At 41.7% G+C, this 15191-nt stretch overlaps 1 protein-coding gene across 1 annotated transcript in view; it reads right to left on the reverse strand.

The window, feature by feature from the left end:
- Positions 1-6030: 6030 nt before the first annotated feature.
- The window catches only part of LOC120575129 (calcium-binding mitochondrial carrier protein SCaMC-3-like), a 19160-nt gene continuing 9999 nt past the window's right edge, over positions 6031-15191 (reverse strand). The window contains exons 5-10 of the mRNA XM_039825766.1: positions 13898-14056; positions 10652-10804; positions 10225-10338; positions 8795-8962; positions 7884-8034; positions 6031-7784 (exon numbers count right to left, since the gene is read on the reverse strand). Coding sequence (XP_039681700.1) covers positions 7603-7784; positions 7884-8034; positions 8795-8962; positions 10225-10338; positions 10652-10804; positions 13898-14056 — 927 coding nt within the window. The 3' untranslated portion in view covers positions 6031-7602. The remainder of the gene's footprint in view (positions 7785-7883; positions 8035-8794; positions 8963-10224; positions 10339-10651; positions 10805-13897; positions 14057-15191) is intronic.

Consider the following 15191-nt stretch of genomic DNA (forward strand, 5'->3'; position numbering starts at 1 on the left):
ATAAAAATGATGAAGTAAATATGAATTAGCAGTAGTTATAATACATGTATTAGTAAAATATCAAGCTATCAATGAGGAAACTACAAAGTCTAAATGTATTTCTTCATCTTCTCCTTCTTTGGTGTCAGCAACAGGAGTTTTAGCGCTTGTACATGACCATGGCCACCTAACCATCGAGGGATTTTCTTCATTGACATATATATAATGGACCAATAGACCCCGTTGCTCTGGACGGAGACCAGTGAATACTATTAGAAGCACTTTTCCGGTGATCTCTTGCTTTACTGCGCAGCCTCCAACTGACAGAGACAACGTAAATGTGACGTGAGCAACTTGTCTGAAAGTTGTAAGTCTTCTAGTAGCTGTGCCAAGAGAAATCTCAATCATTCCCAATCTTACAGAGACGGAGAGTGTAGGTATATGGAAGGAGATAACATAAGCACAGACTAATTATTGATCACTAACATGCTAGTTAACATTAGCAATTAAACCTAAACAGCTAATGTAAGTCAAAACTGCCTGTGAGCTTCTCCTGTACTATACGGTAATTCCTCTACTGTGCGACAGTAAGTCACGTGGTTATGACACAATCGTTAGCCTATTTTTACAAAAGCGTCTGCTACGGAGCCATAACGTGAGATACAAGGTAATGGAGCCTTTTATACATTGTCGTGTTTCTTTAGAACTAAACAATGGATAAATAGAGTCTTTAAACGCTTCAGATGTAAAGTTATTCGCTGTCAAGTGACGTAAAAAAAAAAAAGGCGGTCAGTGGAATGCTAACAGGAGGTGATACCTTTGTAGCAACAAAATGGAGTTCTGAAGCGAAGCTTACCCCCTTGATTTTCTTGCACCAAATGCATAACTGCAATGCATTGTGGGTGATATCCACCTCTAGCCTGACAACCCAGACACACAAACAAAAAAAAAAAAACAAACACACCCCCCCCCCCCCCCAAAAAAAAAAAAAAAAAAAAAAAAAAAAAAAGCGGCGCGCCCCCCCCCCCCCCCCCCCCAACAACAAAAAAAAAAAAAAAAAAAAAGGGAAAGTAAATCTGGTAACGTGTCAAGAGAAAGTGGTTTCAGTCTGGAGCTACCTTCTGTCAGACCCAAATCAAGATGTTGGCTCAATCCGAGGGGCGGGATAAACGGTTGTCTTTCAAAATTCACACTGCACGCATTAGGACAGCGCTACAACCAATGAAGAAGGTAGCGGAGCTAGTTGATAGATTAAACTTTTGCCGTATGCGGTCGGCAAAACTCCGAACACATCTTCCTTTTTTAAGTATGACTTCAGTGCCGTTCTTCGTTCTTTTCTCAAAGAAAAGCTTAACTCCAAGTCTTCCAGAGTCGCAGCCAAAGCCGATTCCTAAGACCGCTGTTCGCCAGCAGCAGCAGCCATCTTCTTTGTTTTCAAGTAGCAGGGAATTCACGCGGAGCCATCCCAAAGAATTTCTAATGTAGGAAGAAGTTCCACTCCCTCGTTACTTCCGGCTTCTGAACTGGTTGCAGTTCCACCAGAGTTCCATATAGGGGGCGCTCACAGGCCAGTGCAGAATGAATGGGGCTCTATGGAGCTATAACCCTCAAAATCCACTTTTCTCAGGATATAATTTTTTGTCTAGTAATTTGAATGTTGCATTCGAAAGGGGAGGCTAAAAAAATACACACTGTTGTGTGTTAGATTTTTTTAAAGTCGCTTTTTTGTTCTAAAAAGCCTTTTAAAATGTCAATGACGTCATACACATATACGGCCGGAGATACTGCTTTACGGTAAGCTCTGAGTCGCTTCCTTTGTTCTCTCGAGGCATCAACAACACAGCTAACAGGTTCGGCTCTCCCTGTTAATACACGTGCTAGAAAGAGGATTGCTAATGTTTTAAAGACCACGCCGAAATATTCACTCTGATATTCAGGCTCTGCTTCGGATGCCGTCAAGCTGGATCTCCGATCGTAATCACTCCTTCACTGACCAATCAGCATTCATTAGCAGAATGCTAGCGTGTTATGGGCTACAACGATTCACCCTGTAAGAAATCAAAAGGACATAAGTACTCGTTCATTCAACTTTCGACCTATAACCCATGTTGAACTTGCAAAAACTACAATCAAATCTGAGGTTTCTCAACGACAATCAGGCGAAAGACACAAATTTAGCCGTCTAGCTCCATAGAGTCCCATTCATTTTGAGCTGGACCGCGATCACCCCCAGTGGAACTCTGGTGGAACTGCAACCAAAATCCGGTACAATGGGGCTGAATAGGGAGTGGAACGGCTTTCCGTAGACCGGCTTTGGCCATCCTTATGTTAAGCCCGCCCACCAACTCTATACACGATGTGATTGGCCTGACTAGAGTTTGTTTTTTTCCAGCTCACAAGCCAAAGGAGAGTTGCTAGAGGACCCTGCCTGCAAATTACGTTTGCTGCTGCTAGGGAGCGTCTAGATTTCTAGGCTACCTTAAGCACTCATTCTTTGAAAAGTACAAAACAGGTGTCAAAAGGATGAAATTCTCATTCTGAAGGAAGGCATATTTATTTTAAGCATACAGCAAGAAGGGGGCACCCTGGTAGCTCACCTGGTAAAGCTCAGTTCTTACCGCAGCGGCCCAGGGTTCGAATCCGACCTGTGGCCATTTGTTGCATGTCTCCCCCCTCTCTCTCCCCACTTTCCTGTCTGCAACTGTACTATCCGTTAAAGGCCAAAATGCCCCAAAAATGATCTTAAAAACAAACAAACAAGAATCAGTCTTCATTGATTTGACTGCGCGTCGTCGCGTTGGAAAAAGTTAAACATAATTCAACTCTTGCAGCGGGCGGGCGAAGGCGTGTGACAAGCACAACCACAAAATTGTTAACAATCTATGTTCATTTCACTGGGTGGGACAAATACAATTGATTGATTGGGCCTTGAGAACTGAGTTCTGACTGCAGTAAAAATGAATTAGTGCAGCTTTAAAGATGACCATGTTAATAAAAGTGTAATGAGGATGTTGCAGGTGTACAGATGGAAACAGCTGTATGCTGTCGACACATCAGATACCACTGAACAATTAGAGCCCTGTCCTTTTTACAGTCTCACAGAATCATTCCATCACTGAGGCATGTAAAGTGCACATACACATTCATCATGTATCTGTTTTATAAAAACTAGTAAGCTCATTTTGTGTATTTTTTTTTTTTTTTTTTTTTTTATCAAAATCACACTACAACATCTCTGTGTTTTGGGTTGAAAATAGCTCATGGAAGAAAAGGCAACACAGTCATCGCACCCTTAAAGGCTTGGAAACGTGCACTCATGCTTTACAAATTTGTCAAAGTCATGCATGCAAGGCCCGAGCGGCAACAAGCTTCATCATCAAAGTACGCGTCGCAAGGGAGGTAAACTACTATGCAAATACTGGCATTCAAAGTGTATGGGAGTGTATCAGTACTCCCTTAACATGCTGCAGCGTTAAAAAAAAAAAATCATACAGAGGTACACACTTAATCATTTCCATCTGTTTTCTTAAATTTGCTGTTGATTTCATACTCCATATTCTGACACTGGCAGCTGAGGTTTAGGTTTTTGGCTGAAGACTGAAGCTCCAGTGCAGGGAACAGGGTATAGAAAGTAGTTCAATTTGAGTTTATAAAATACATTACAAGTCAGAAAATCAGATGGTTTGGAATATTTGGGATGACCATAATGCACACACAACGCACTGGCCTCTAGTTCCATGGCAGAAAACAGCAGCAGCAGTATGTGTTCACACGGGCTTCAATCTGGAGATTTTAGACTCTGGAGAGAACGCACAGATGTTATGCTGATATGATTCATTATAAATTCCCTGCTGAATATCTCAAACAGAACAAATGATACTATAGGATGTGATAAATTACAACTGAGCTCAATTTTAACATAAAACGTTCATTCTTGACCTTAGAAATATTAGTTTGGACAAAATAATCCCAACTCAAGGTATACTTAGGGACTGTACAAAAAGACTTCGGTAATCTTATATTTCTATCAAAAGAAAGGGCAAAAAGAGGCAAATGGTCACTCTTCTTGACTGGAAAAATACTGCAATACTCTCCTCCCAATATCCCAAAAGAACGAATTTACAGCAAACATAACTTTAAGAGCTAATTCCTTGGTATAAATAGGAACCAATCTTTGGTTCCTCAGGTGCAACTCGGGAGTACGTACAGTTTTTGACCACGCGCGCGCGCGCGCACACACACACACACACACACACACACACACACACACACACACACACACACACACACACACACACACACACACACACACACACACACACACACACACACACACACACACACACACACACACACACACACACACACACACACTGAAGTTTGTCTGGAAAACCAAAGAAGATTTGATGGAAATAAATGGACTCAATGGTTTCAACTGCAAATATAACTTGGACTTTAATTGATCAAAAAAAGGTAAAATGTGCATCAATTACTCTCCCCGTGAAACAGCACCTCAAGGGCTTAAAGACTGGGCTTAGCCTCTACAATACCTCTACTCTACAAACATTGTGAATATTCCAGCCACCCTCTATTTTTTCAGTAAAGAAGTTCTGGTTAGCTGACCATCCTTCTTTTCTGACCACTGTGCTCCAAATAATACAGCAATATTTAAACAATAATAATTGTTCCACAGTCAATTACCAGCTTTTTCAGCTGCATGACGCAGTCTTCATCAGCATGCAGAATTTTCTCAGTTGTACAAGTTGTGTGATATGGTTGAAAGCTCCATAAAATCTAGTAAGTAGAGTTTGAGTTGGATTTTTGTTTTTGTCCAAATTACAAATTCTACAATTACAAGGTTTAAGAATGAACTTTGATGCTTAAAGATTGCAGATAAACATAACTTTTGTTTATTTACAAAAGATCTCCAGAGGCCACCTTTACCATGTCAGCCAGCATGGACAAGAAGTTCTCTTTTAAAGGTGCTGTAGGTAGGATTGCGAAGATCCAGGACTTAGCCAAAAAAATTGAACATCGACAACTTCTCAGTCCCTCCCCCCTTTCTGCTAAAGCTCAAAACAGTCTCCTAAGCCCCTCACCCCACAAGGGAGAATGAATGCGTGTGCCTGAGCAGTGATTGACACGCAGTTAGACACCCCCCCTGGCCCTGATTGGTGCATCTGAACAGGGAGCTGTGGATTTTTGCAAATCGCACTACAGGCTGTAGGTGGTGCCAGAGGAGCCGGATTTTTTTTTTAATGACCTGCTTCATGTAGTTCTACTGGAACATAGGGTCAGTTTCAGCAAATATGACAGAAAGTTAGTTTTATAAGGCTTACCTACTGCACATTTAATTAGCTTTAATTAGTTTTCAGTCTCATGTGCTGGCTTTGCAGATACCGCCGTACTACGCTGCCATGAAACTGGAGTCCACTTACTTACAGCTCATACCACGGGTCACAGTTACACAGCACGTTAAAGGTTTTTTCCTAGAAAAGTCCTCTGAGTAGATCTCTCACTGTGTCAAAGCCCTTCCATGGATTTAAATGTCCTTCATGGTTTGGTAACACTGTGTTTCTCCAGGGTAAACAGTCTGCTGAGCAGAAAACTACAGTGTACTGCAATGACAGTAGAAAGGAAGGGGAATGTATTGTGCATGTACCTGAGGCCATATTCAGGAAGAATTTGATCTCACCACGACAACTTCTCCAAAGAGCCAATACAATTGACTTGCTAAGAGTTTCTTTTTCAGACTATTTCTGAAGCTCCTGAGTGGAACCTTCCTCCCCATCCCCGCCCAGTCTCAGCACAATCATCAGACGCCACCAGTGTTGGGAGTCCATTGGGGGGGGGGCATCATATGGCCTCCCACCAAGAATCAGGGTCTATCTGAGGTTTCTGTCTGTTTAAAGATAATTTTTGGGGCATTTTAGGCCTTTATTTACTGAGGACAGATGAAGATGTGAAAGGGGAGAGAGACGGGGAATGACATGCAGCAAAGGGCCGCAGGTCGGAGTCGAACCTGTGCCCGCTGCGTTGAGGAGTAAATCTCTATATAAGTGCGCCTGCTCTACCAACTGAGCCAACCCGGCCACGTTTTTTGTCTGTTTAAAGGAAGTTTTTCCTCGCCACTGTCACACCAAATGCTCGCTCTTTGGTGGAATTGTTGTGTCTTTGAAAATTATAGAGTGTGGTCTAGACCTTCTCTATCTGTAAAATGTCCTGAGATAACTCCTGTTATGATTTGACACTATGAATAAAATTAAATAGAAAATGAATTCATCTCGCTGCTGCTCAGGGCACAAATCTCCCTGTAGAGTCTAAGAGCCAAAGACTTTCTGCCAAGACTTAATGATCACATATCATCTGTTATAATAATCAATGATTTGTCTCTCCTGATTGAAATCAATTCATACGTCTGCTTGTGTGGAGGTGTATGCTTCAGGGAACTTCAACCAGTAAAGTTCGCTCCTGCCTTGTTTCACTTGGTGTGGTTTCTCTGGTTGCCATGGTTACATGGCGAGCCATGCGTGGCCATTTAAAAAGAAAGTCAGTCAGTAGCTGTTTTCCCAGCGGTAGCTCTCCTTGCTGCTCCCACCAACCAAACAAACAGAGGCAGCAGTGGCAACCTCTCAATAAAGAGACATTGGAAGTTTCAAACGTTTGCCAAATATCTGCCAGTTAGAAGCTACTCTCAGCCTTCAAGCCTCTGAAAACATATTTTCTCTCTCAGCTTGCTACTCTGAATAATGGATTCCAACATTAACACAACATTTCTGCCAAAGTGCCAACTCTTTTGGTCACTTCAAATGACAGCTTCTCTGCATGTTTTCGCCTGTGCTCTTCTCAATGGTTGAAAGTGGGCGGACCTTCATTAGAAACAGGCAATGCCATGTACTTCTGAGCACCAATTAGGATTTAGCAACATTTAAAATCAAAAGCTGGTGACAGTTTGTGGGTTTGCTTATGTAGCTTAGTTTTGGACTGGTAAACTCCATGCACACTAAAATAATCCAGAGGGCTCCAGCAAAAACAAGAAGGTCTGACTTTTGCCGCAACCCTGCGTAATGTCAGTGGGCAATTCACCCATCAGGTAAATGCAAAGACACATTCCTGGTAGATAACTTTGTAACGGGAAGTTCTACCTTTTACCCTGGTATTCCAAAAGTCATATGACCTGTCCTAGTACTTCATAGTACTTAAAATGTCTCTATTGTTTGACTGTGCTTTGAACCAAGTAAAGACGCTTGTTAAAATCCAAATACACTGGGTGTAAATGCATTTTTTGTATTATATGTATGTGGCATAATGGTTTCAGGGGGGAGCCACATTCACCTCTTCTCTTTACCCCAATTCCACAAATGAATATGTTCTACCTGCAGACTACCCGCAAGCTACACAAGCTTGAACCTGACTGGGTCAACAGAAGGGGGAAGCATACAGCAGTACCATCTCAAATGGCTCTTTTACCCTCTCCTCGCCCTAGACTTCCTTTCTTTTTCGTTGCGGTCTGAGGAGCTGCATCATTACTTCTCCTCTTCTTCTTCCTTCTTCTTCTTCTTAAAAGCATAATGAAGCATTTTCTGTCCCTTTTTGTCATGAATCCCTCTGCTCAGTGTCAGTCTAGTAACCCACCCCGAGAACTTTCTTCATGTGCTCGTACACCACGTAGGAGATGCTGACAGCTGGAACCACTTTGAGGAAGTTGGGGGTGATGCCACGATACAGGCCTGGTACACCTTCATGGGATATGATGTATTTAAACTGGCCCACCATGGTCAGCTTGGGTTTACCCTCAGTGAGGGCTGAAAGAAGAGGCACAATGGAGGTTATTGCTGGATCATTGTTCATCCTCTGTATGTTTACAGCATGTCTGAATCTACAGTAGGTTATGTATATCTCACCTTGCGCCTGCATACGTGTCCGAATGAGAGCGAGGGGATAGGATGCCAGCTGGCCGCAGGTGCTGGAGATGGTACCACAGCCCAGCAGGACCAAAACTCCTGGATCTGCTGAGTCTACACAGTACCTCTGGAGCCAGGCGTTCTTCAGAGTCTCCAAGCATGAGCCGTCAGAAAGAGTTTCAAAAATAAGGGAGAAGAGTGAAAGAAAATAGGGTATACAGTAAGAGGAAAGAAAAAAGGAAAGGAAATGAGAGTCCTTATTAAAAAACAATCAATATATTCTTATGCATTTCATTTTAATTTGCCTTGACAAATAAGTATAATTGTATGTTCTTTTATGCTGCTGTAATGTTATTGGAAGAAATATGGGAACTTTTAACTTTTAGCTTTTAACTGTGTTGGATTATAAGAGAGATGATTCCCTTTTCCCTCTTAGGAAACATATATTTAAAGCATAAGGCTGGGGACATTCTATATTGTTCTTACTATTATCTGTCATGAAAAGACCAAACCAACAATGAAGGTATCCTACTAACAAGTATTGTGTGTGTATATCTAAAGCCTGGTTTATTTTATTGAGCTCCATTTACATTTAGCCACTTCAAGTGTCTTGGGTGGATCAGAAGTCCATCCAAGAAGCAGTTGGATGGATTTTCACATTGAAATCCGACCACTAAAACCACCTTTGGAGATACCCAGATGATTAAAAAGTGTAAATATATCCATCTCGACCGCATTTACACTTCCAAATGCGATTTAACAGACTTTCCTTTACACTTAGCCACATACACACATGATTACCTACCAATTCAAGGACATTCTGTAGTTAATTTGTGTAGTTCCCACCACGGTTCCCTTATTGCAGAAGAGTGGCTAAGTTACACGTAGAACATACTGTAATGTACACACACCTCATACACAGCCAAGTCAATGCCAGCATAGGGGATGATGCCCAGTGTATTTGGCAGGTAGCCCCTGTAGAAAGCCCGGACTCCCTCCATCTTCATGATTTGTCTGGCACAATCAGCCATACCTGAGTATTGTCCCGTCTTCCTTAATGTAAGTCGAGTCTTCAGCACCTACCCAACGGAGGGGGACAGGGGAAGGTTGAAGGAGGTAAAAGAGTGAGGACAGATAGGAAAAAGAGATTATTCTTTAATTGGACATTGGACTTGTTTTTGTATTCTTTTATTTACAAAGAAATAGCATCAAGAGACCATTTTCCAACCATTCATTTTCTGCTGCTTATCTGGGTCTTGGTCATGGTAGCAGCAGGCTATGCAAGACATTGTTCTACTTAGCCAAGTCTTCCAACTTCTTCTGGATTTCCCAGAACGCAATGGGTTATGTAATCCCTCCAGCATGTTTTGGGTCTCCCCCAGGGTCTTCTTCCATTTAGACATGTACAGAAGCCCTCCAGATTTTTAAAATCAACTCAACTGGAAACAGCAGGTTCTACTCTGAGCTCCTTCCAGATGTCCAGGCTCCTCCCCCTGTCCCTAAAGGTGAGCCCAGACACCCAGCAGAAGAGAATCATTTTGGCCTTTTGTATATGCGACCTCATTCTTTTCGGCACTAACCAGAGATGATGAGCATCTGTGACGGTTGGAACGTAAATCGACTGGTTTGGTTTGTCCATTTGTTGGTTTGTTTGTCTGATAGCAGGATCACAGAAAAACTTCTGGCCCGATTTTCATGAAACTTGGTGGAAGGGTGTAGCATGGACCAGGAAGGAAAACGTTTGGGAGGGTATCCCAATCACTGGGCCGAGACACAAATTATTTTTCACTTTTGTTAACATGGCATTTGTGCTGCACTCGTGATGTCAGAATAATCTGAAAAATGAGTTTCTGACTGTCTGCTCTAGTCTTTTCTATTGTTGCTTCTTATGATGATAGGTGCTGAAGAGTGACATGACGTGAACTGGAGTTTTGTTCTATAATGACACTCCTGTGCATGCTTCATTATTATGCTGCTGCAGTACTTGCTTTGATTACAAGAAAACTACTCCTGTTTCACGTAGAACAGAATTCTGAACATGTGAGACATCAGTGTCTTGATCATTAACACTCAGAATAGGATTCACTTAGAGTTTGTGCAGGGAAGAGATCACTATGTAAATAAAATGACCACATCAGAAAGCTATGTTATTCACAAAACCATTGGACCCCAATACTTAAAGCAGCTCAGGACATCCTTATTCCAATGAGAACATGATTTGCATTAATTTAAAAGTGAGTAAATAGTGTTAAGCTCTAGAAACAGTGGCAAGAAATTAGAAAATTGGCCTTTCAGCCCTATCTTAATATGAACCTTCCAATTATAAAATGTTCAAACTGACCTCCATGGGGTAGATGATGGTCTGGGCAGTAGCTCCTGCCAGAGATCCAGCAATGAACCTCTCTTGTACCCTTAAACTGCCGCCCTCTTTACTTCCTCGGATCAGCCACTTGATCTAGAGCAAGAGAAGGAACAGGAGGAGGGGAAGGCATAAGCAATGGGAGAAGAGGTTGGGCGGGTGCAGAAGAGTGGTGGTCATATGATTCAACATGAGAGAAGGCAAGTACAAAGGTATACGCCGAATTTGATGATAAATCATGTATGATTTGTTCACTTTCTTTGAGAGAGAGGAACCATTATGATTGTCCCTAAATAACAATTATATTTTATTTGACGTTCCAACATGACACACTAGGCAACAGCTAATCTATCTGCGGGCATATCCAAGCAGACGGATGTTCACTTTGTCATTGATTAATTGCACTTACCTGTTCATAGGCCATAAACTTAATGGCAGATTCAGGGGCAATCTTTAGGACATTTATGCCATTTCCCCTCCAGAGTGAGACGACGCCTCCCTCCTGGACCATCCCCCTCAGTCCGGACCACAGATTAATCCCCCGAGATGTAGAGCCATGTACCTGGACACACAAAGACTGCCGGGTCAGTCATCTATATTACAACCTGTGCTTAGTTTGAAATGTTACCTTAGGCTGGTATATCCAACCATAGTAGGGTTTCTCAGGTTTTGCCTGATGAAGACTTTGTAGGTAGAAAAGTTAACCAGCATGCTAACATGTTGGCAAACAGAGCAACATCACCATTCATTTAGAGACGTGTTTGTGTCCACCTGATGAATGTAAGTCCAATATTCACTCTCTTTGACGCTATCTGTCTCTACTAACTCCTGATAAAATATATTTTTCTTTAGATCTTTAGCTGCTAAATGCTCCACTAAATTCACCAGCTAGCCTCTAGTTGTGCCCTTCGCCGTTTGCTGCCGAGCAGGTAGTGTACAATGAGTTTTTATTAGTCTGGATCAACGGAAGTACATTTCCAGGAAAAAGCCTGACATCCGGCACTTTGTCCCTCCCCTTCCTCTCTCTGTGTGTTCTTTAACTCCGTTCTCTTCAGGAAAGAACAACAAACTTCGAGCTATCAAGCTACACGCTGAAAATGTCAAGTTTTGAAGAAAATGTGGATGGTGCAACAAGGAAGGCCTGCTTTCGGGGAATGATTGTAAAGATTTACAAAGAATATGTTTAGGGCATTTCCTCCCTAACTGGGACATTTTGGGATCGAGTGGTATAGCCAGACCTTACTCCACAGCGCTGTGGAGATAGAGACTAGGTTTTTCACTAAAAACAGCTGCTGGCTGCTGCCGAAAATGGTGCTATGAGAGCGGGGAGTGTTAACCAAAACCAACACATTCTCACTCCAAACTCGTCACATATGGCCACTTAGTCCGAAGGACCACTTGGCATCACTTTTAACACTCTGGTTAGGTTAAGGCAAAAAACTACTTGGTTAGGTTTAGAAAAGATTGTGGTTTGGGTTAAAGAAAGTATGTTTGGTATGTCTTACTTACTTTTGTGACGTTAGTTATGTATGTAACCTACGTAACATTACTTATGTAGGTTACATGTGTAACTTAAGCTATTAACAAAAATTATCCATAACTAAAGATAGCGCATTACCTGCTGCACCAATGGTTTAAAACGGTACACACTTCCTGTCTCCTAAATGAGTGTGGCCTCATTTGAAAGTGTAATGAACGTTGTGTGGATGGATGAAAAGTTATATTGAATACCTTCTTTTGCTAATATTCAATACTTATACAGCTAAAAGCCATATTTAGCAATGGCATTATGAAAACTAGTTTTGCTAGGGTGTTCACAAACATTAGTTAATACTAGCTTCTCTGTGTTCCCAGATCCCCCGATAGTTTGTTTCTAAGACAGAAACAGGTCTTGGAAAACATTTCTGCCAATGTGTCTGTCTGTAAAATGCCATATTAGTATCAGAATGGTCAGGAGATATGCGGCTTATAAAAAATGGGTCCAATATTGACTTTGGTGACTACGGGGCGAAAGAATCTGTCATAATCTGTGTTCACGTTGTTACATGCCAGACAAAGCACCTGTCTGCATGTGTTCTCTCTCTTGTTGTTCTTCCTCTTGCTCTTGCTCTGTTTTCTCTCCAGGTGATTGATAGGATTGCTTTCCACCTGTTTGGAGTTGGCCAATCAGCATTCGAGGTGGCAGTCAATAAAAGGAGGACTCCTGAGAAGTGGGATTCTCTCTTGCTCTGCGCTGCTGGCTGGTTGCCAGTCTTCTTGTCCTTTAACCTGTGGCTGTTGTTTGGTAAATAAACTGTAAAGTTTTGCGAGGTGGAGGTTGAGGACCTTAGGTAAGTTGGGGTACCCTGTACATTTTGCACATAGATCTTTGTATAACACAGGTTTAGTGGTTGTTGCTGCCTGTGTAATGTTCTCTTTATCTTTTTTTTAGAGAAGCAGGTTTGGTATTTAGTTTGATTTGTTTTGTTTGTAGAGCTAGTGGTGAGCTAGGCCTAGTATTATTATATTAATTTAATTTGTTTGGCACGACCTCCAGGTCCCATCTTCCACCATCCTTTTGTGAGCCATTTCCATGTTCGGAATAAACCCCAAGTATTTAACTTTTACACTGACTATGTCACACTTTGTTGATTGTCGTGTTGTTGTCCCCGAATCCATCGAAGGGGTCGTAACAACGTTCACTTCAACCATTGGAATGAATACACTCAGGACCTGCCGCTAGTCTCCTAAAGAAGCGTGGCAGTGGACAAACCCATGTGACACAGAGACAGGAAGTTACTCTGAGCTGGGGTGTCTTGCTCGGTTATTAAGTTGGCTTTTGGTTTTACACGAACAGTGGCCTCTTGGGTGAAAGTCCTGTGTTTGTTTGACGTGACCATTCTCCCCGACCTCCTCCCTGCATGGACATTGGCACACTTTATTATCCTTCCTAAGCGGACTTTGTCACTTTTTATATTAAGTCATGTCACAGCGCCGTGGTTGAACAGTTGAAAGCCCAGTGCGTCTCATACAGACGCAAGTGTTCCTTGTGTGTGGGTATCAGCCGCTGAGGGCCACTGACCAAGCTGCCATATTTGACGAGTTAGGAGTGAGAATAGTTAAGTTACAGCCGGAAAAACGCAATAATTAGCCAAAAGATGCTATGAAGCTCTGCAGGTGACAATTATCTGTTGGTTCATTAGTACGAGTTCTACACTAACCACACTTACAGTAATATAATGCTAGCGAAGGACACTTATTATTATTATTATTATTATTATTATTATTATTATTATTATTATAATTATTATAATATTGGATATTATTGGATAGCTGGGTTCAAACCTTCAATCAGAAATCAATTAGTAATATTTATTTTTCTCTCTGTAGACAATAACCATAATAAATCAGTAGGATGTTTCAGAGTGCTGCTGATCAATGCCAGTCATTCCTCTGTTACTTAAATGACTCCTGACATTTCAAGCTTTCAACACAGGTAGAGCCAACCTTGCTTTGTGTTTTAGCTGGTAATGCTCCAACCACCCACCTGAACTACCCACCATGTGCTTTTTTTATTTCTGTAAGTGAGTGAAGGTGACTTACACTGTGTGTGTGAGTGAGGCTAGTTAAAAAATTCCTCCATCATATGCGTCGGAGTGAAAGTGAAATGACTCACCTGCAGGAAGACTTTCAGGCGGTCCAGAGGAGCAGTTCCTGTCCGGGACACAGCCCCTGCCATCGCTCCAGCAACCAGCTGCCTCCACACCAGACCTGAGCGTCGCTCCTGCTCCGAGAACTCGTCTGGTACCGTCAGCTGTTCCCCAATGTCAAACATCTATAACAACATTAGGAATTAAAGGGTCAATCTGTATTTATTTAATTTGGGGGTTAAGCCTCCTTATTGTAAAATTTCTTTTGATAGATTATATATATATATATATATATATATATATATAGATATAGATATAGATATAGATAGATAGATAGATAGATAGATAGATAGATAGATGAATTCAATTGTATTTATAGTATCAAATCATAACAAGAGTTATCGCAAGACCCTTTACAGATAGAGTAGGTCTAGACCACACTCCACACTATAATTTACAAAGACCAAACAATTCGCCAAAGAGCAAGCATTTAGTGCAACAGTAGCGAGGAAAAACTTCCTTTTAGGCAGAACATTACATATGATAAGACTGTGTATATAAAGAAGGACGACGTGTCTCCACTTCCTCTAACTGTACAAAAGCAAAGCCAAAATCTCATGGATACGGGCGCTGCCATCTTGCGATTTCCTGAGTCTGAGTCTAGTGACAGTATTAAAGTCCCGCTCATACACCCGCCCGACCAATCGCGAGTCAAATAATTAAATAACTAATAAAACCCACGCTGATCAGAAAAATTAACACTGGAACAAACATCAACATAATCAGAACTACCCAAAATGACAGAAACAATCTTTGGGAAAAAAATATTTGACATCTTTTTCTGTTTGGTCCGTATTTCATCTGCTAACATGGAGGGGGTGGGGTTTATGACACACACACACACACACACATATACACACATATACATACATATACATATATATATATATATATATATACACACAGACACACACACCACACACACACACACACACACACACACACACACACACACACACCTAAAGGATAATTAGGAACACCCTACTAATACCGTGTTTGACCCCCTTTTCGCCTTCAGAACTGCCTTAATTCTTCGTGGCATTGATTCAACAAGGTGCTGGAAGCATTCTTTAGAAATGTTGGCCCATATTGATTGGAGAGCATCTTGCAGTTGATGGAGATTTGTGGGATGCACATCCAGGGCACGAAGCTCCCGTTCCACCACATCCCAAAGCTGTTCTCTTGGGTTGAAATCTGGTGACTGTGGTGGCCATTTTAGTACAGTGAACTCTTTGTCATGTTCAAGAAACCAATTTGAAA

This window comes from Perca fluviatilis, chromosome 15 (assembly GCF_010015445.1).
Source record: "Perca fluviatilis chromosome 15, GENO_Pfluv_1.0, whole genome shotgun sequence".
Lineage (NCBI taxonomy): Eukaryota > Metazoa > Chordata > Actinopteri > Perciformes > Percidae > Perca > Perca fluviatilis.